Source organism: Ascidiella aspersa, chromosome 3 (assembly GCF_963924565.1).
Source record: "Ascidiella aspersa chromosome 3, kaAscAspe10.2, whole genome shotgun sequence".
In the NCBI taxonomy this organism is placed as follows: domain Eukaryota; kingdom Metazoa; phylum Chordata; class Ascidiacea; order Phlebobranchia; family Ascidiidae; genus Ascidiella; species Ascidiella aspersa.
Genome location: NC_139449.1, coordinates 4,355,100 through 4,375,047, shown reverse-complemented (window position 1 = coordinate 4,375,047; position 19,948 = coordinate 4,355,100). Strand labels below are relative to the sequence as shown.

The 19,948-nt window shown below is 32.7% G+C and overlaps 1 protein-coding gene across 1 annotated transcript in view; it reads left to right on the top strand.

Moving 5' to 3' along the window:
- The first annotated feature begins 1,571 nt into the window (after positions 1-1,571).
- Positions 1,572-19,948, top strand: part of LOC146158167 (ubiquitin carboxyl-terminal hydrolase 47-like) — a 41,734-nt gene continuing 23,357 nt past the window's right edge. Inside the window, exons 1-9 of the mRNA XM_083383982.1 lie at positions 1,572-3,786; positions 11,412-11,596; positions 14,615-14,757; positions 15,301-15,408; positions 16,290-16,411; positions 16,732-16,844; positions 17,268-17,400; positions 18,194-18,263; positions 19,316-19,429. Of these exons, the coding sequence (XP_083240108.1) occupies positions 1,618-3,786; positions 11,412-11,596; positions 14,615-14,757; positions 15,301-15,408; positions 16,290-16,411; positions 16,732-16,844; positions 17,268-17,400; positions 18,194-18,263; positions 19,316-19,429 (3,157 nt within the window). The 5' untranslated portion in view covers positions 1,572-1,617. The remainder of the gene's footprint in view (positions 3,787-11,411; positions 11,597-14,614; positions 14,758-15,300; positions 15,409-16,289; positions 16,412-16,731; positions 16,845-17,267; positions 17,401-18,193; positions 18,264-19,315; positions 19,430-19,948) is intronic.

Here is a 19,948-nt window from a genome sequence, read left to right as displayed (position 1 = left end):
CTAGATTGTAATTGTGTTACTCACTGCAGAAAAATCGCTTTAATTTAGCCAGAAGCAGATTACTCATTGAGGAATGCTATTGGATTAGGAGAAAGGTTTCATAGACGGAACTACGTTCAACGGATGTTAATTGTCCTGAAAAGTGATCAATTTTAGCGACAAATTCCCGGGTTACCACAATCCAAACCTAATTTAGTGGTAACAGTTGAACACATGTTATTTTGGCTAATATTTATTAGAAGTTGTAACGTTCTAACAAATCCTTGATGTCGCGCATTTTAGTTGTGAAACTTTCAATTAAACCAAATTAAGGTAACATTCTGTATGTTAAAGACGTGATAACAAAACAAAATGCCACACTTGTCTATTTTGCTTAGGGTTCAGTTATGTCTTTAAATAGGTTTTCAAACTTAACGCTAATTGTGTTTAATATAATGTATTTTGTTTTGTCATTTCTGTTCTGGATGTACTTATACGGACGGTTTTTTAGTTTTTGCATATAGGCCTATATACTGTTGTGCCCAAACAGTTTCAAATCTATTTAACTATCCTCCCACAGTAGGCTCGCAGCGTACCAGTCACAGTAGGCTCGCAGCGTACCAGTTTAATAAGTTTTCAAATGTAACGCTAATTGTGTTTAATATAATGTATTTGGTTTTGTATTTACGAACAGTCTTTTTGTAATGTAGCCTATCTTGATTCGTATTTCTTTCTTTTATATGAAAAAATAGTGAACTTGAATTGAATTACAGCCAGGGGGCAGCTGACTAGATGACTTAACAGTCTTTCGCCGCCCCCTGGGAACTACTGACGCTTATTTATTATTTTAAATTTTGCATGTATGTACCGGTACCGTTGTTCTGAAATAAATTTAATTCTATCTATCTATCTATCAAAAAGATATGCATAAGGACTTACATCTTTTTGCCTTAATTTTGTTATTTTTTTAAGTAAAGTTAAGTTTTCTGCCACATGGTCAGAATTGTTCCATTCAAAAGTTTGGTAGTGTTTGACATGGTTTGGTTAAAAATCACGATTGATTGGCAATTAAAATAATGAACACTCAACAGAGCCTGATTATAATCTGTTTACTTTATGAATAAAATATATTTGACCTGCATATCAGATCAGCCACTATTGAAAGTAAAGTCCACCCTCAATTTTTTTTCAACAAATTCAACTTGCACCCCTAGAAAATAAATATGCACCCGTTTTTTTCATATGTTATGATGGCGAGGTGCACGTTTGAAGTTCTCGTTGAGATCTGCCGTGCTTTTTGGGTGGACATATCAGTTGCCCAAACTTTATTATCATATGAAATTTCTTCGTGATTTATTGTTGTATATTGTTTTTAGTTTGGGCGGTGGTCTACAATCCTGCAACATTCTTGTTGAAGTACAGTGACAAAAAAGTTGGCAAAAAATGCAATTGCATACTGCGAGAATAAATATAATAGCAAATATAATATTAACCCAGCCGAACCCCAACGCTAAACTGCACCCTAACCCAAATAATGTGCATTGGGATTTATAATAGCAAAAATTCAATTTTCATGTATATTTCCAGATAATTATTTTTAAATGTAAGATTACCATGTGATCCAAAGCAAATCAAACAATGTCCGATTCGTTGAAACAAGATGGCCTGGGAAGAATTCATTCACAAGCTTCCACTGGTGTCGGCAAGTTTGGGATCATTCTGTTGGTCATTAAAGTCATTCGATGTGTTGGTATTTTTGAGAGCTACGATCTCCTCAAGTCCCTTTATGTTGTTCAGTTTGTCTTTTTCGTCAAACTGTTTTCCGCCGGCGTTTACCTGCTTTTGCAAAAGCCGTTTTCGACTGGACAAAGACTCACCAAAAGACAATGGTCCTACGTTCTAAGACATTCGATTCTAGGAACGGTGACAAATGTCCTGTGGATATACTGTCTAACTTTATGCGGTCCGGTACGTACAATCCTTGTCTTCGAACACGGCGAAGCAATTTTGATCGCCATGTTTGTTGGACTATTCGCAAACGGCCACAAGGGTAACTATGCGAAGGCGAGAGGCACTTTGATGTTCTTTTTGGGAATCCTGTGCCTGCTGATGTTCGACAATGACAGCCCTGTTGTGAGTGCTACAGCTCATCCGGAAGGTGAACACGTGAGTGTCATTTCTCACTGGCTTTCATCACTGGTTTCTTATTTCAGTGTCGCTGATCATAAAGGTGGAATCGTTCTCCTCGTTATAACCCTACTGTTTAAAGTGGCGCAAAATGGATATTCGAAAAGGGTCGGCGCTCTAGTCGGAGGCGTGAAGCGACTAAACGCGCTGTCTACGTTTATTTCTGCTGCCATGCTTTTCCCAGCTGTACTAGTGCTATCTATGTCCGAGTCTTCAAATCTTAGCATCATTGCAAACTTTTTTCCCCTTGCGTTTGTAACGCTTTCAGTCTTCGTCATCGACTACTATGGACAATCGATGCTGACGGGAAAACTAGATCCTGTACAGGTTTCAAGACTGGGATACTTCTTCATATCGGTATCGGCGCTTATTGTTGGATTTCAGTGGAGCCATCCAGCTGCAGTTGCCATCTCTAAGTTGCACGGCAGCAAAATTCGAACTGAAGAACATGTAATATCAGGCGGAGTAATCATCAGCACCATTTTTCTTTGTCTAGCCACTGACATTTTGTCATGGCCATCGGCAAAAAGCCATAAGGGCAGCTTCATAGGATATTCATCTGAAGGAGCACCGCTGTATCGTTTTGCCGGTGATGTGCTTAACCGTGCTTCAAAAACGTCGCTTGGTGCGGTTGCTCAAGGTTTTTTGTCTCGCGTTTTGGAGGAAAAGGACTCGCGGCACATATTTTATTTCCTGTGCATCAACCTATCGTTTGCGTTCGTCGAACTGTTCTGGGGTCTTTGGAGCAACTCTCTAGGCTTGGTGTCGGACAGCTTTCACATGTTATTTGACTGCACCGCTTTGGTTTTGGGACTCATAGCAGCTGTGATTGCAAAGTGGAAACCATCGAGAATATTCCCATACGGCTATAGCAGAATTGAGGTCCTTTCTGGCTTCGTAAACGGCTTGTTTCTGCTTGTCGTTGCTTGCTTTTTGCTGCTCGAAGCTTTTGAGAGACTAATGAACCCTCCGAAAATAAACACTGACAAACTCCTGGTCGTTTCTATCATGGGTCTCCTTGTAAATCTGATCGGTGTGTTTGTGTTCGGCCATCAACATCATCATCACCACTCTCACGATAATCACGCTCACCAGAAAGGTCACGGACATCACCATCATGATCACGGTCATCATAATCACGATCATCATCATCATCACGGAAACTCTAACTTAAAAGGGGTTTACCTCCATGTGCTTGCAGATCTGCTTGGCAGCGTCGGAGTTATAATATCGTCGTTTATAATAGACAGATGGGATTTGCTGATAGCTGACCCGATATGTACAATAATGGTGGGTGCCCTAATACTCAGCACCGTATGGCCTTTGCTGCGCGATTCCGCAAGGGTCTTAACGCTCTGCGTTCCCCCAGAAGTCGAAACCTCAATGCAAAGAGCAATTTCTAAAGTGACAGCGATCGAGGGTGTGACTGCCATACGGTCGTGTCGCGCATGGCAGCACACCGATGACGAACTAATGGCAGTGATTACCGTCTTCGTGAACCCCCACGTCATCGAACAGCGTATTGTGTCGCAAGTTTCGGCAGTTTTTCGTGCCGCAAATGTCAGTTCGGTGACTGTTCAAGTAGAGAAGGAAGATTTTTACCAGCACATGTCTGGTTTGGTCTCCAGTACCGATGACTCCTACCCTCTTGCCCTCGCGAGCTACTCGCAAAAAAGAAACTCTGTTTCCGACGAGGAATTTGCAAAATTAATTTAGTGTTTTCTGTTCAGTTTTATCAAAATTTTGATTCCTGACTTTTTTGCTCGAAAATTTGAAATCTCACAAAACAGTTGCTATAACGTAAATTGTTACATTTGTATTTTTCGGATATACCTACAAAATTAAACTTCTTGCCCTCAGACCAATGTCTAATATTATATCGCTGCTTTCTATTGAATGTTTGTAAAATGTGCATTTTCCTTCTATTTATGTGAGTGGTGAAAGAGTACATTTTGTACTATTAATGAGTGTTTCAATTTTTTAAGGGATACTTAAGATGTAAAGTGGAGTTGAATTACCAAATATTTGCTTTATTTGTAAAAGGTCTTGGTTGCCTTACTGACTGTGCATTATTATTGTTTTTTTTCTCTTTTAAATCAGAAAGTTAAGGTTTAAATTTTGTAATGTAGTTTAAAACAAGAAAGGAATTATTGCAAAACCAAAGTGCTGTGCAAGACATGGCTCTTGTTGTTGCGAACCAGGTTAGTGGGATTAAAATACTATTATAATGTGTTTTTTATCTATGTATGTAAGAACATACTGGTTTGGATTTTGCACTGTCCGGCTTGCCAATGCAAATGCGATGCGCTTTGGCTAATTGCTGATTGACACAATTTTGGCCCGACTTGCGAGTGCCCTTAAACAAAAACTGATTGTTGTTTTAAGACCTGCTCAAAGTCTTTAACAAATTCCTAAAAAAAATACTAAATCCGTGAATAAAATGAAGGGCAGTCATTTGGTTTAATTGCTTACAATATACGTTTTCACAACTGCAACAAAAAAATGACCAATTGACTGGGTAATGCTAATTTTAATTTAATGCCAACCCTTATGTTTGTATTAATTTAAATTTAATTTTGTTGTACTGTGAAAAACAACTTTAAAAAAACTGTTGTTGCAACTAATGTATGTTACTAATTGCATAGCAGACTCGATAAATGTTAAACTAGTTTATTTATATTTAAAATTCTGGCATTCTACAGACTAAAAAGTGCTTCTATTAAATGATGTCGCTATTCCTTTATTCAGTAATTCTCAAACTTGTTTGTCTTGTGACACTTTGGAACAGTTTGTCATACTCGTGTCAAAAAATACACATTTGAGAAGTTAAAAATAATATATTTGCAAAGATTCAATTGGGTTGATCAAGGCAAAAAATTATCTTAAGCAAAAGCAATCGTTTTCCACTCAGATCCCAGGATGTCTTGTTTCAAATTTCAGTAATTGTACACAGTCGTTTACCTTAACATTTTGCCATTTTTTCTCTATCCGTTTCTCATTGCTGATATATTTCTGAAAAACATTTAACCCTAAGGACCAAAGTTTGAGGTATAGGTATAACTTCTGTGTATGAAAGATTTCTGGTAAGATAAATTTGCCTGATACAAAAAGCTGTTTTTTCTGTTGCAGGAGGAGTCTTATCCAACTGAGCACTGCACCTGTATTGTTAAAGACACAATAAACACAGAAAATTGCAGATTTATCCTCAAAGTACCAGTATCCACTTCCCAAGCCCAGCTGTATGCGGTAAGTTCTGAAGCAATTATAGTTTAACCAAAAATTATCTATGACCTTGTAACAATCTATTCACATAAAAATGCTTAAGAGTCATGTATTTTTGATTTGCTTTGCTGTTTTAAGATAACTATTTTTTTTACTTTAAAGATTAATAGTTGTAGCTAGATAAATGAATATCGAAGCCAATAAATCAGTAGGTAGTATATTTCTAGTGTTTCAAATAATTCTGCATGAATTTTTATAATCTTTTTCAACTTTTTTTTTTTAAATTGAAGTTTTACTAAAATGTATATATAATACATAGTATTAGGACAAACAGCACCATCAAACAAAGAAATGAGACCCAAACCCATTGGAATAAGTCGTTCAGAGCCTAATTACCATATAAAGCCATCAAACTGTTTATTGACTGTTTAATATTAGTGGTGGGCAATGGTGGGCGATGGGAAACTTTAAGTTATTAGTTGAGTTAGTGATGAAGTTGGTGATTGAATTTGGAGTTAGGTCAAATGCTGTTTAAATCTTATTCTGATTATTTAGGTACTACTTCTGACTTCGTCTAATTTACACTTTATTAAAGATATTGGTATTTTTTCATGGTGGTTTTGTTTTTTTGTACTCTGCCTTTTTGCTTTTTGTGATTTTTCTCCTGAATCCACTGAGATGTAGATATGCTTCATTTTATTTCTTTATTATTTGCAATGCACAACAAAACACGACACTGTAAAAGGGTCTTAAACCATAAAACAAATTTTACAAGTCTTGATAGACTTTGACCCTTGTTGAAAACAACACGTACGTAGAGTAAGAAATACAAACACATCTCAATTCTATAATTGAAATCTATTATTTTTAAAAAAATAATAAACAATCTATGTGCCTAAGTTTTTCTTACTAAACACCGTGCTTCGCACTTCCATAACTTAGAATGGCTCAAAATTAATTCCTGCCAATTGTAGTGCCTAATGTTCCTGCATATTCTAAAATATATGTGGCTAAATGTTTGCAGAAACAACAGTTTTTTTATTTTTAATATTTTTTTTGGACCAATTTCTTGGCTCATCCTTCGGCCGACATAGTCGCCAAGTCGCCAGCATTGTGCCATACTGGGAACACATTGCACTTTTACTTATGAGGGTATATTACTTTTTTATTTGGGTGTCTGTTTAAAGTACTGTTCTGTGAAGGTTAGCTTTGGCTGGTTTATTTTTTACCGAACAAAAGTCAGTTTTCAAAGGACAAAAATATCAACTAAGCATTTTTATGAGTTTTGTATAAACCCAAAAAAATAACTGATTTGTGTTCGATCGTTAGTCAGCAAAACATCAGAAACATGTGGTTGACAACGCAAAGACACTTATGCAGTATTTCAAACAACAATATGTTATTTAAATCAATGTATTTCTAATAAGTCAAAGTTTTGTCGAAAAATATATATTTTTAGGTCAAAATATCTCATTTTTTAGGTAGAAAATAATCACCCTAGTAGAAAGAAGTTAATTGTTATCTGTGTGCCCATCTTTACAATGCAGTTATTTTCAAACGGTGTTCTGTGAAAGATCGTCCAAGGTGTTTAACAAGAAATTCTTTAATTTTACAAATGTTCCATAGAAAACACCAGGAGCCGAAAATCACTTGTTTAACACAATGGTTTTAGGTAGTTTTTATCTGAAAATAAATTATCCATAACTAAAATCTTGAATTTCTATTTGTGATTTTTTCTTTTTGTTATGTAATGTTAAGACTCTTTGCTTTTAATAGGATTTAAATTGCATGGAGCTGCTACACCAAAAAAGTGAATAAAATTGCTGTTGTTTTGTATCTTTTCATGCACTATATATTACTTAAAAAAGATATCCTGCAAAATTATTTTAATGCATAAAACATTGCCGTGGCTCACAAAAGATTGAAAAAGGAGAACACTGCTATAATGAATAATTTCTCTCTTATTTCTAGGATGTGTGCGCCAAATGTGGTTATGTGAAGGGCAGCTTCGACTTGGTCTTTTCACCAAGTGAATTGACCAAGGACAACAAGCACCTGTCAGATATCAGTGTGGACGAAACCAACACTGAAACCAGCCTGTTCTCTATCGGATTCAAGCCGAATCAGAAGAATATGCTCCAGGTTCGAGAGCGAGATGGTGAAGCAGTTGAAATCGTTCGACCTGCTAGAAGCGTGAGTGTTTAATTTTAATCTACGAGTTTTATTTGTATACCATTTTTTTGTTGAAATTGGTGGTTTTTTATCTTGTAGTAAATTACACCCGGATGAGTATTCAACAATTTTATTCTGGTGATTTTGATAAAATTAATAAAAACACCGATAAAAATTATCCAACATCGACCGCTCTTATAATTTTGGACTGATTCCAGAGGTGTAAATAAGTCATTTTAAAAAACAAGTTACATCCTGGTCAAGTCATTGGGAAAATAAGTCCAACGTAAAGTGTTTTGCAAAAATAATAAGTCAAATTTCAGTCCCATATCTCAGTCTAAGTTAAGTCCCAGCAAGGCATTATATGAGAGCAAGTTCTCTTCAAGTCAGGTCATTGACATAAAATATTAAAAGTTTAACTTAACATTGGTGTAGTTGTCCGATTATGGGCAATAATACAACTAAAACAACAGAAATGCAATATACAGTAGGGAAATTATTTTACATGCGAAAATTGAGATAAATAACTCGATTTTATTTAAAAATGTTGAATAAAAACACTTGACTTAAAACAAAGTTATACGTCAAGTCATTTGTCCAAAATTCAAGTATTTTTAGTCAAAAGACTCAAGTAAAGTAAAGTTGTTTGAAAACAATGACTTAATCTTATAAAATCTTTCTAAATGTAACAATATTAGTTAGGCTAAAAACCACTGGTTTAAATTCTTACAATTCATTTTTTTACCCTGTGTTTGGATCGACAATGTTTATTGAAACAAGTTTCAAATTACATTAGCTTAGGTTTAAAGCCAAATAACAAACTATAGATATCTGTTTTTGTAATTTGAGGTTCATTTTAATTAGGTATTAAATCTCTGTTTTGCACAACGATGTATTTCATTATAAACCACCAGACAATCTAAGCTCATTGGTCTGCTTAAATTGGTTTGTCATAATGTCAAAAGCTTATCCCCCGTATTAAGAAGATTATAGACTTACTTCATATCTTCATGTATTGGAAAATAGCAACACATAATTTTGTACTTAGCCTTGTTTCCATTTACAAATTCTAAATCTTAAGTAGTTTGGCTTAAATTATTATTTGTTTCAAGCATTTAATAATTAAAAGTGTGATTACACACTACTTCAATCTAACCAACTATTGATAGTAACCAAAAATACCTAGAGAATGTCCTGGAAATGCCTTTATTTACCTAATCACACCTATTCAATATTTACCTTCAACAGTTTGATATCTTTACCTTGCCCTTCATAGGTTGCTATTTGAACAATGTTTACATTTATGTGAACTTTAAATTTTCCAACTTTCCTATTGTTATGCCCCTAATTATTCTTTACCTAATCATATCTCTTAAACAATCCTAAGTTAAAATTGAGAACAATCAACTCATATGTTGAAAATGAATAAAGTATATTCAAAATGTTCAAAATGATACCTACTTCTGTATGGGCTTTGATATTCTTATTACGTCTTACTACAACCTCCAACCATTATGCTCTAAAATCAACTCATAGATTTATATATATATATATCCATTTTAAAAATGAACTTTATTGTAAAACTTTTCTGTTAAACTTTATTAAACTCTCTAGTTATTTTAGAGACTGATTTACCTAATCTTGCTGCCTTATATTTTATTTAACAAACTAAAATCTTGTACAAATTGCCCATAAACTAGATAAAATCTAGCTACTAACCAAAACATTAACTTTAGGGGTGACTTAAACTTAGTAAGAATATCACAGCCTTGCTCCAAAGGTAACTTCCACTGGGCCGAATAATTCTTTTTTGTGATTTTTTCAAAAAGTGCTTTTTAATCTCTATAAATATCTATTAACATAAAAGTTAGGTTTAAGCGCAATATACTTTTAAACGTAGCGGATCTGAATTAGTACTTGCCAAAGTTTCGCTATATTTTATCAAAATCATTATTTGTCTAAATCAGTTTATCCCTATCATTGCACCTCACAGATATATGTTATGCTATTTAACAAAATGTTGCCCTTAATTAACATGAACCTGTTTTTCAAATTCACCTGTAATATTTATACCTGTTATTTTTCAGTCTGACGACGTTGACCTGATGATACCACCCCCACCCCCAGCCCAACCCCTTACAGCCCCATCCCAGAGGGGTCACCAGAGGAAAATGGCGGTCTCCACTGTAGACACTGCAAGTCTTAATGTTTGTTTAGTTTGTTACTTTTTTAATAAAACATTTTAGAAATTAAATATATATATATATATATTTATAAACATTTAATCTGTACATTAAGACATTCATTTTTTGTAATGTGTATGTTCTGATATATATATATATTGTACAACGATATTTCTGTGTATATATTGTACAAAGGTATATATTTTATGTCATAGGTTTAAAATGAAAAAAAGATCAGTTGTTTTTGAAATATTTCTTCCTGCACAGATTTTGGCAAGTTGTGTATTTCAAAATCTGGCAGTGGCATATTGAGTCAACAAAGTCTGGCCCGAGGCTAAATAAATTTAAGCGTTATTTTGTAACTTCATGGATTCATTTTAGAAATTTTACTGGCAAGAACATATTTTCTTGTTATGGTTTTATAATGTTCTCCTTCTTTTTTAACATTACTCTGTGTTCAATAAAACCTGATTTTTTAATTTCCTGACTTTTTTAAGGCCAGTAGTTAGGTTACATATAATGTATAACAAGCTACTAAAATTAATACATTCTTCTACAATGTAGCTATTTAAAATGTTTTTAACACCAATGTTTTGAATGTTTCTATTTGCAAATTTCACTTTGCTTTTATCTACTGTAAACCAGCCATGGTTAATCCTCTTGTCTATCATTAGTGATCATTTGTGCATTTGTCTCAAACTTTAGCAAGCCGGAATTCATCAAAATAAGAAAATATACTTGATTTTTTTAAACTCTGGATTCTAGAGTTAAAAAATATTCTATACCCCTTTTTCTAGATTCATAACTTACTATAAGCCAGTCACGCTTAATCATGTTTTCCATTGTTAGTCATTACCTTTCATCCTTAAATTTGTCACAAACTCCTCTAGCAGGAATTCACTAAGAAGAAAATATTCATTTTTTCTAATATTCTGGATTCTAGATTTCCAAAAATCTACCTTTTTTCTAGATTCAAAACATAATGTAAACCAGCCCTGGTTGATCGTCTTTGTCCATTGTAGTCACAACTTCTAATTGTCAAATTCTGTTGCAAACTTAATATGTATGATTTAATCATTTTTTAATACTTTGTATTCTAGAATTACAAAAATACTCTATACTCCTTTAAAAATACTCTGGAAACCTTCTTCCAAACAAACACTGGTTAATTTTCTTTATTCGTAGTTAGTCACCACTTGCGATTCGCTCCTCCAGCGAAAGTTCCCAGATAATAAAATAATATACTAGATGTTTATAATGCTCTATAGCAGCGGTTCTCAAACTTTTCCAAACATTTTGCCTGGTGGACCCTTTTATTATTTGGATAATTCGCAGCCCTGTAAAAATTCAAGGGTCAGTTGAGTAGTTGACCCATGTTTCTTGTAGTACACTAATGCATTCCTGATTCTTTCTAACTAATGTGAATGATTCGCTAATAGCAGGTAGTAGACCTACAGCATAATAGGTGCCGGAAGAGACATCATAGAACACACCATAACTACAGACTAATAATAATGACAGATACATTTAAAACGTGGTCTAAATGTTAAAAAACAATCGCCAAAGCCGAGTTAAAAACTTAGAGACTAATTCTCATTGGTTAGTCTATTTTGTCTATTGTTAGTAACCACTTGCGATTCTCACATTTTGTCTCACCTCTTCCAGCAGGAATTTATCAAGAAAAAGAGCGATGAAATCCTGAACCGTTTCAACAGCCCGGTTGCCGCTGACGACGTGATTCCTACTAGCAATCTCCGTTACGTCGGCCTCGTCAATCAAGCAATGACATGTTACCTCAACAGCTTGATACAAACCCTCTACATGACGCCGGAGTTTAGAAATGCACTCTACAAGTACGTTTCTTTATAGTTAAGCTCGGAGTTGCCATTTAGAATGTTCGGTGATATTTTTTGCTGAATTTGTGGCAAGCTTTCATTAGGATAATGGTTGGACTAAAGTTAAATTTGTCATATTTTCCAGTTTTATTATCCTGTCTTACAGGCCTGTCTTAAAGCAGTTTAAGCTTTTAAATAATCTAAATTAGATTATTTATTTTTGATGAAACACTTGATACAGATGTCAGTAGCTTTTTTTTTCAATTTATCTGTAACAAGCTCGAGAGTTTCCATTAGGGATTTCCAAAAATATTGTAATGCAGTCGATACCCAGTGCTAGTGTTGCGTGGTAACAATGGAGGTAACTAAGTATCCAGTTACTCAGGCTGGCAGAATTCATTTTTGGCCTAAATTTTTTGGTTTGTGGTCGCGGCTCTAAACTTAAATTATGTGTTCGCCTAAAAGGAATGTATCAACCTTGCCATGTTTTGGCGATAAACAAGGCTATTAATACTTAAATAAGATAACACAATGTTGCGCCGAAGGTGCAAAATTTTATGTGACATTAAGTCATTAACAAATACATAAGGGACATGCGAAAGTACAACCTGGGGTCTTGGGTTGTACATGTCTGCTTTTCTTACTCCAAAACTGTTACTTAGATAAGCCATTTTTGTGCGAACGTGTGTGCAAACATGCAGCTCAAAGATTGACAGCACGAAAAAATTATCTTTGGATAAATTTTCAATTTATTTTGCTATAAATAATGATTTTTTTTAATACAAATTAATATAAATTGTCACAGTCACAGTGCAACTATGCCACATAGTATGCATTATAGATGGATTTGTTTAAAACGAAGACGCTTCTTAAACCTAGGAAAACCATGTGAAAGTTTGAGCGAAGCACAAATATTTTTGCGCTTGCGTAATTAAAACAACCAAAAATATAGTTTAGGCCTTAGGCGCGGAGAGCATAGACTGGTACATCTTCAATATGCCAATGTGAATTTTATACCTGTACATTTGTCAGGTATGGGGAATTCAACTCAATATACAAGAATTCAACTCAATATAGGAATACGTAAAACTTCAAACACATAGCAACTCTATGATCTAAATTGAGTACTTTTTAAAATAATAAACAATCTATATGCCTAGCACTGGCTTTTTCTCACTAAACAACAGGCTTCACACTTACTATTTTCAAAATGGCACAACAAAATTAATTTCTGCCAATTGTAGTGTGTAATGGTATTACATATTCTGTATTTCAAAAATGGGATGTGAATAAATATGTGAAAACAACCACAAGGTATTTTGTAAAATGGATCTTTAAAAAAAAAATTTCTAAAAAAAAAAAAAATTTGTAATTGTTTTTTTTACTGAAATTTTTTGTGCACTAATTTCTTCGGTTTCATGGCTAATTTTTCGGCCGACATGGTCGCCAAGTCGCCAGCATTTACTTATAATTGAAACCTGTGGAAAGGATTAAGAGGATTTGTTGATAAATCAAATGCTTGTTACAGAATTTATTTTCCATAATTACAAGAGAGTTGATTAGATAGTGTAGAGCTAATGTCCATTTTATTATTCTTCTGCTAATGTCCATTTTATGTGTATGTATTTAAAGAAATAGTGTTGTTTAGTGGAATTTCTTGTTAAAATGCAAGTGTTAATGTATATATATATATATGCAGTTTGTTTTAGATGATGTTTATAGTCAATTATTCGTTTAACAACAAGTTTTACCAACAATATAAATGCAAATGCAAAATTAAATATTTACTTGACATCTTATTTAACTATGGACAGCTAATGGTAGGGTTTTATGTATTTTTTAGTATTGCTAAATTGTTAAAAAAAATTAAGTATTTGGTTCAATGTAATTCATTATTTTATGATTTTGAAATATTTGTTATTTGTGTGATTTCCTCAGATGTGTGTAGATTTATTTCTCTTTGTTCTAAGCTGCAGCATTTGTTTTTATACTTACACAATTGCCTGTCTTATCTTTTTAATCCCAAAAGAATTCCCAGACAGCAGTTCAGTCAGACATGAGTCTTAGTGACACGCTATGTTAAAATCAATAAATATACAATTATGTATGCATGTTTTGATACACTGATGCAAATCGCGTGCCAACTTTTTAATTATTTACAAGCTGCTGACTAACTGTTTTTTGCATATCTTGTGCCAATTTATGAGCGGAACTAATTGTAACATTAAGTGAAAACTGTATGCATAGATTTGGTAAACACAGGAAAGTCCATGTATTTTGTTAATAATTAACAATGCAGACTAATGCCAATTTTTTTCTTCTTCCCAACACATACAAACTGGGAAATATGTCAAAACTTACAAAGTCTAATGTTATTAACATAATTGGCTCTTTAGTTTTGTTATATGTTTACACACAAAATAACTTAGTAGTTTCAATCATTGAAGCATTGGTGTCTAAAAAGTAGTTTAACTCTTCTAATTACATTCTATTTTTTTAATAACTAAATTAAAATTTGACAATCAGTACAAAAGCCCAATACAACAATTATATAGTTGTTTATCATTATGTGTTAATAGAAGGCAATCTTTACACTATTGTTGTGACTGTGAACATATTTATGGGCAAAACTATAGTAGTTTAAGTTTAATTTTAAATAAATATCAAAGGCACTAATGTCGTCATTTAATTTGGTTGGATCACCGGCTGTTGTAGTTCACATGGTTATATTTATTGAGGTCGGTTCAAAGCAAGATGTCTTTAAAACCTGAGAAAACTGAGAAATACAATGCCATGGCTTATAATATTAATTTTGAATTTATGCTATTTGTCTTTTGTTTTGCTCACTTAAAAAGTTCAACAAATTCGGTTGCCAAAATGTCACTGTTAAATTTATGCTTTGTGCTCAGGTCGCTGTAAAAAAAGGTGGAAAAACGCTGCCCTAACTAAATATTTTCGGTGGATAAAACATTATTATCTGTGTTTGTAATTAACATTTCAAAATGTGCTTAAATTTGTGTTTATTTCCTGCTTCAGATGGGAATACAATTGCAGTGACAAGTTATCCACCAACATACCATACCAACTACAAAAGTTGTTTCTTCTCTTACAAACTACACCAAAGCAGTCTGTGGAGACAACTGGGTTGACTGGAAGTTTTGGTTGGGATAGCAGTGAAGGTAAAACAGGAAATACAGTATTGCCATAAATTCGATGAATCTATGTCTTTTCGGGTTTTTCAGGTTTCACCATAGGGTTATCTAGAGACTTCAAATGTAGATAAATTCAAAAAAATTCAAAGATTTAAAAAAAACACAGGGTTATTTAGACCTGTTTTTTTTTTTTTTTTTACAAAAGACTTGACTTGGACTTAAGTTTATTTACGAATGGCTTGACTGGGACTTAGTTATTTCAAAATGACTTGTTACAACACTGATTTACGCTCCTTTCCTGATTGAACAGCAAAACAATTTTGTCATTTCTGCCAAGATGAAATGGACTTGCCTAAAAGTTTAAAAAAAATCCTTCCTCATCTCTTAATAACTTGTAATATCCTAAAAACTTAATGTTAAGCCATTTATCATTTCCAGGTATAGCCAGGTAGTAAATAGTACCAAGTGGCAATATTCATAACGAGGTGATATAGCTTCCAATCCCATTCCAAATTCAATCTAATGTCTATTATTTTCTAGAACATAGATAACTTAAGTTTTTCATTGTAGCCTGGCAACAGCACGATATACAGGAGCTATGCAGAGTAATGTTTGATGCGCTGGAGAAAAAGTTTGAAGGAACGGAGCAGGCTGAACTTATAAAGGTTCTTTATGAAGGTTTGTGACTAAGTTGATATTCATCAATTACTTTTTTTGTTATGACAACCAACTTTATTATTTCATCTGGATATCAGTGCTGCTATAACAGGGGTGGGTAACATTTTTCTAGTCACAGGCCACAATCAAATAAAGAAAGGTCTGTGCAAGCCGTAAAATTTTAACTGTGTAGACTTTATACGCATTTTTTTAAAACAACAACAGCAATGACTGTTATTCAGGAATAAAACTAGGGTATTTTGCAATTTAAAACGGGTCTAACTACATGTTACCATCGTTAAAGGAACAAAAATGATGCTTTTACTTAGTTAAAATAGCCCTTGTTGTGCCCAGTTTGTAAAATAAGGTCGCAGGCCACATGGTTTGCGTTTGCGGGCCATATGTCGCCCACCCCTGTGCTATAACTCAACCATTTTTGGTAATTTTAACCTATAATAACTGCAGTACTTTTCATTTGACCCAAAGCGGATTTGTATTTTTGTGTCTAGCATATTTAGTTGGCAAAAATCTTGTAGCATGTGAATGTGTAAAACATCTTTGCAAACCACATATATATTTTAATGAATAAACTTACATGTTTTATTTGTTACATAACTAAACAAACGTATTGCACAAGGTAAAAGTCCTACGCATTCAATAGTCCGACTGGTCATACAAGAACTATGTAAACACACTAAAATACAAATAAAGGTTTAATCATTTTTTAAAAACAGTGAGGTTCGATAAAAATTTTGTAGGATGTGTATAAATTTTGGGCAAGTATTATTTGTGTTAATAACTCGCCCTACTGGTGAGTGTAAATTTTAATTTATTATTAACCCTGTTATGCAAGTTGACCTATAGCAAATATGTTTTTACATGTTTTTATTTGTTTTTTTCAGGAAAGATGAAAGACTATGTCCAGTGTTGCGAATGCAGCCACGAAAGTGCAAGAGACGACACTTTTCTCGATGTTCCGATCACAATTAAGCCGTTTGGATCAACTAAAAGCTACAAATCAGTGGTGGGTATTTGTTAACAAATTAACCACAGTCCAAAAATTAAAAAAAATTTGATGGAATTTTTGTTTTTTATACCAATTTTTTATTTTATTTTTTTTATAAAATTTTTATTATATTTAAAGCTGGCCAACTATTTCATAAAGGTCACCATAGTTTTCATTAAATGAATTCCTTTGTGTTTTTCAATTAGCAATATTTAATTTATTGAATTTATATTTTTCAAATTATTAATTTTTTAATATATCTGACGTTCTGACCCACATTGCCAAGCTGGTGTCCACCATTTAATGGATCAACTTTTAAGTAAAATTTATCGCAACAGATGGAAGGTTTAAACGCATTCGTGGAACCGGAGACATTGGACGAGACAAACCAGTATTACTGCGAGAAATGCGAAAAGAAGTGTGATGCAAAGAAAGGACTCAAGTTTACCAAGTAAATTGCACAAAAAAAATTGCATGCACATAATTAATAAAATGACTATTTTATGGACTATTTATGTTATAAGACCAAGTAATCATACAGAAAACTTTTTCTTATTTTTATCCAAATGTTAAATTTGTTTTTTAGTAGATGTATATACTTAAGTGTATAGAATAGGCGATGTAAAAGAATATGTATAATAGTATATAATAAAATTTTTAAGCTATTTATTTCTTACATGTCAGATCAACATATTCTCATGCAAAAACTTTTGAATGTTTTTTTTAGTAAATGGTCATACTATATTGGTTTTACGAATTTTCGTACATCAGTTGTTCTCGATTTTATCACTCAATATATACATAATGAACAGCAGAGTGTGCCAAAAAATGCATTTTCAGACCCTCACAATTCGCATATCTGTTGCGTCTACAGGTTCCCGTATCTTCTAACTTTACAGTTGAAGAGATTCGACTTTGATTATTCGACAATGCATCGCATCAAACTCAACGACCGAATGTGGTTTCCGCAGATACTCAATCTCAACAGCTTCATTGACGATGGAATGGTACGTTCAGTTTCAATGGAATTCACTAGTTAAAGAATATAACACACTTTTTGAAAAAAGCAAAATTAGGATCAATCTAGATGTAGTAGGTTCCAGGGTTTGAATGACTAAAGTCAATGAATTGCCTAAGTGTACTTAAGTAACTTTTTTTTAATTGACTTAACTTAAATCTTTTAGATTTTTGTCATTGTGTTAAATAACTTAGGTTGAAATTAAGTGTTTTCAAATTGTTTTCATGGAAAATATGGTTACTTATGTCAGTTTTTACATGTGAAACAATATTCTTGTTATATTTTTGTTATTTTTTTTTTGATATATTGCTTAACAATGAACAAGTTAACCAATTTCAACATTTTAACATGGAGTGGTAGTTTGAGTTTGATTTGGGTTTACCAATTGAGGGATATTTTTTTAAACATTCTCAAGCTTCCTATTTTTAATTTCAGCTATTTAAAAAATATTTTGACTGATTTTTTGGACGCAATACCTAAAATGAGTGTTTGTAATGTAAAACAATATTAAGATAAAAAAAATAATTAAAAAAAAAATTATTGAACACTTAATTCTAACCCCTTATTTGTCTAAGAGACTTAAAGTCATGTCAAGCCAAGTCATTTATTTAAAAGATTTAAGTTAAGTCAAGTCATTTGAAAACAGTGACTTAAGTGCACTTAATTCAAGTCACTTGACTGAAGTTATTGCAACACTTTATTTGGCTGTTATCTTACTGTAGATTCCTACACCCTTTCTTGCTTTAATAATTAAATGCAAACTTTTGTTGATGTTTTTTAAGGGTTCTGATGAAGGGAGTGTAGAAGATCCACTTGATGGTTCAGATGAAATCGACACAGCCGCGCAAACTGGTAAGTTATTCATGTTTTTCTTGAGCAATTCTAGAAAAATCCAGCATGGTTTGGTAATTTAATGAGCCAATTTAACCAGCTGTTTGACAATTTCAACTAGCAGTGTAACCCTTGTAACGACCTTTACGTAAAAATCAATACATTGGCACATGAAAATCTGTAGTAGAAAAAATTAAAATTGCTTTGTTTTTTTTTCTAAACCAAATCTATGTTTAATTGTTTTTTATTATTATTAATAACGACGTTAAACATGTAGGTTATGTTACAAATGTTTATCATTAAGTAAATCCAAATTAATAGTAATTTTTTCCTTTATTAGTAAACTTCTCTGTGAAAAAATAATAAAAGCTAACACAACTTTGTAAAGTAAATTTGGGTGACATTACCTTTGCACGATTTTACTTAATTAACTTAGCTTTTTAGACTTTAGTAATCACGTCTTGGGTATTGGTAGGAAAATAAATTTATGTAAGTTTCAGTCATTTGCAACGCTCAACTATATAAAGCAGTATTTTCTAGCTTATAAAAACACCTTAAAAAAATAAAAAGCATACAACGGTACCCACATGTATGGTTGTAAAACTTGTTCTGAAAAAAGTTTTTACATCACTATTGTCATCGTTTTTTCTATAGCAGAATAAATTTGGCATTTATTTTTATGACAAACATTTTAGATTTCTTAAATAACACATATACTGTGTTTGTTAGAGCAATACAAACAAAGTAGCACAATAAATATATATACTGTTTTTATACAAATAAGCGATTTATCTTCTAAAACATAAGCCGCGTATTTGTTAGAAAGGTACAATAGGTAGCACGAGATAAGTATTCTATTTGTGTAACTTCCCAAGTCATTTTTAAAGTTTTTCTTAACATTTTTTTGGTTAGAAATTTTTCTTGTTGGAAATTCTTCTTGCTAAAAATTCTTCGGGTTAGAAATTATTCTTGTTAGAAATTCGCAATTTATTATGTTTAAAAATCCTCAAACTCTGATTTCAAAACATAAATAATGAAAGAGTCTAAAAATCCCATTCTTCTTCCTTTAACAGTTCCTCCAGACGAGGACTCTAGCAGCCACGACAGCGGCCACGACCTTGACGCCCACTCTTCCCAAAGAGGAGGAGGAAGAACAGCATCAGGAGCAGGAGGGGCAACCTCCGACGGTAACTTGTTAGAAATTCTGGTTTATTTTTACTTAGCATTATTCGTGCTGAAAATTAATTTTGTTGGAAATTCTTTTTGTTAGAAACTCTTCTTGTTAGAAATTTTTCTTGCCAGAAATTTTGTGTTGAAAATTATTTTTTATAAAAATTATTCTTGCTAAAAATTATTTTTTTTAGAAATTGCTTTTGTTAGAAATTCTTGTTAAAATTCTTCTTGTTAGAATTTTTTCTTGTTAGAAATTCTTCTTGTTAGAAATGATTCTTGTTAGACATTTTTCTTGCCAAAAATTCTTGTGTTAATAATTATTTTTTATAAAAATTATTCTTGCTAAAATTATTCTTTGTTGTAAATTCTTCTTGTTAGAAATTCTTCTTGTTAGAAATTCTTCTTGTTAGAAATTCTTCTTGTAAGAAATTCTTGCAACAAATTTTTCTTATTAAAAATTGTTCGTTATAAAAACTATTCTTGTTGGAAATTCTTGTTAGAAATTCTTCTTGCAAGAAATTTTTTTATCCGAA